The 2,278-nt window shown below is 36.1% G+C and overlaps 1 protein-coding gene across 1 annotated transcript; it reads right to left on the bottom strand.

Moving 5' to 3' along the window:
- Positions 1-243: 243 nt before the first annotated feature.
- On the bottom strand, positions 244-1,737 carry LOC149008000 (transcription factor MYB93-like). Its single transcript, XM_089166172.1, has 4 exons — positions 1,694-1,737; positions 1,308-1,575; positions 501-1,217; positions 244-387 (listed from the first exon to the last, which is right to left on the bottom strand). Exons 2-4 carry the CDS (start codon positions 1,571-1,573, stop codon positions 351-353), a joined length of 1,020 nt encoding a protein of 339 aa, XP_089022298.1. The 5' UTR covers positions 1,574-1,575; positions 1,694-1,737; the 3' UTR covers positions 244-350.
- Between the last annotated feature and the right edge of the window lie 541 nt (positions 1,738-2,278).

The following is a 2,278-nucleotide window of genomic DNA, read 5'->3' as shown; positions in this document are numbered from 1 at the left end:
ACTGCACACCTTCCGTGAAATTGTTACAAAAAATAAATTATTTTCACTTTTTGATACATCTGGCGCATATTTCATGGTTTCCAAGTTTCAATAATCTGGAAATGATAGTTCATCATGGAAAACAACAATTAAATGGGGACTAAAATTTGATACAAATGAAGCAATCAATTGGAAGAAAAATATATATAATAATAATAATACAGTAGACACTATTTTTTTCCTTTTTTTTTTTTTTTTGTACGGTATAAACCTATGAATTTCTTCTAAACTATGATTCTCCATTTTTTAAAGCAAACCATGAATGGAGACTTTTAGAATGTGCAGAGCAACAGTTCAGAAATCTCCTTCTGCTATGATGTGATGGGCCAAGATAGGCCAGATGATTGGCTGCAAAAATAATAAATGTCAACTGTCATTATCTACAATCACCTAAAAAAGTAGAAGAAACAAACGAATAAGGGAAGATTGAGCTAAAAGATTAAGAAGAGATGAATACTCACTTCATTAATTCTTTCCAACAAAAATCACTGGTATCGTTATCCAGATTGAATTCTCCCAAGGCATCAAAACTGGTTGAGGGAGCTGAGATTTCTTTCGGGATGAACTTGCCATCCAGTTGGCACACTGTGGTAGAGTCTGATGAGGTTGCTGAAACTGATGCAGCAGTGAGGTTTGGATAAGGAGTGGCATATGAAGAACTAAAGTTATTGTTGCTGTTGTTGTAGTAGACGTTCTCATTGTCGAGAACACTGGCTGATTGTGAGACTCCAAAGCCAGGAAAACTAGATTGCATTTGAGAAGGGTTGAGAGAGAGGTCAAGTGGGGTGTTGAGAAGTCCTTGGAATTGGTTGTTTGATTGGACATATCCATTCAGGACACAATCTTGAAGATGATTTACACCCAAGAGATTAACTGCTTCCATATTTGCAGGTGCAGAAGAGTTGACGAGTTGAAGTAGATTCAAAACTTTGATTTTGGCCAACTCTGCAGCATCTACTTGTAGCCTGAGAGCACCATCCAAGGGATTCATCTGATTGAGAAGACTTGCAGCAGCTAACAAATGAGGCAGTTCTGAAAGGAAAGTGAGATCAGTTCTTGGTCTGTGGGTTATTGGATCAATACCCATTTGAAGTAGCTTTTTCCTCAGATGTGTGTTCCAGAAGTTCTTGATCTCATTATCAGTTCTTCCAGGGAGATGGGCAGCAATTGCTGACCATCTGCAGCAATAGAAACGAAAGAAACTAAATCAGTTCATGCATGGGAAAATATTTCTCTAAAACCAGTCAATTCAAGCAAAAAGGACTCACTTGTTTCCAAGAACTGAGTGAAGTTGGATAATAGTTCGCTCTTCTTCCTCAGAGAATTTTCCTCTTTTGATATCTGGTCTTAGATAATTAGTCCATCTTAATCTGCAACTCTTCCCACATCTGTTCAATCCTGCAAGCTTTGGAAGGGCTCTCCAGCTTCCATGGCCATGTTTCTGAATATAATCCATGAGCTTCTGATCTTCTTCTGGTGTCCATGGACCCTTCTTCAAACCTGTTTCCTCACAACAAGGTGATCTCCCCATCATTCCTGTAAGTACAGATTGAAATCAATCTCTATATCAAATCTGTATTCTGGGTGATCAAGTAGGTCTAGGCAATAACAAAATAGTTGAATAACAAACAATGGAAGAAATAGAGAAACCAACCTGAGAGGCTGATATTAGATTATGTGTTAGTGAATAAAAGTAAGATCTAGTTGGGAAAATCTAAGAGAGAGGTGCTGCTTTTATAGTGCTTTAATGCTTGGAAACAACAAGGCTTTTCAATCCGATACACTTTGTGTGTGGAAGACGCATTTGCCCACGACAAGAAGTCAATGTGATATCATTGCAAAGGAAATCAACAAACATGTCAAAATGAGTCATTTTAATATTAATAATTTAATGCTTATATTAACGTTCCAAAATTATCCTATTATCTTCTTGTTAATCATTTTTTTTTCTTTTTCTTTCAGTAAACGTACGTTAATCCTACAAGGTAAGAAATATGCGTAGATATCAAATGTGAACATAAGTTATGAACTAGAAGTGTGTCTTCTAATATTAAATTCTTAATCAATGAAACAATAACTTGAGAAAGAAACTACTAAAATATTTTAAATGCATCAACAAGTTTTAGGATCTATCCACCATTTGTAAATGCATTCTCCCTGATTTCTAAGTGCTGATCGAAGAAGAAATTAAACTTCTGTCAGAGAGAGTTGCACTTAATGGTTACCTATTTCGGTTAAC

This window comes from Hakea prostrata, chromosome 8 (genome assembly GCF_041222555.1).
Source record: "Hakea prostrata isolate BN-2017 chromosome 8, UWA_Hpros_2, whole genome shotgun sequence".
Classification (NCBI taxonomy): Eukaryota; Viridiplantae; Streptophyta; class Magnoliopsida; order Proteales; family Proteaceae; genus Hakea; species Hakea prostrata.
The sequence above is the reverse complement of the archived record's forward strand: the minus strand, read 5'-3'. Positions and strand labels throughout refer to the sequence as shown.

Coding starts and splice junctions, on each gene's coding strand:
- LOC149008000 (XM_089166172.1), bottom strand. CDS start 1,573: ATGATGGGGAGATCACCTTGTTGTGAGGAAACAGGTTTGAAGAAGGGT. Junction 1,218..1,307: donor CACTCAGTTCTTGGAAACAA/GTGAGTCCTTTT, acceptor CTATTGCTGCAG/ATGGTCAGCAATTGCTGCCC. Junction 388..500: donor TGTTGGAAAGAATTAATGAA/GTGAGTATTCAT, acceptor TTATTTTTGCAG/CCAATCATCTGGCCTATCTT.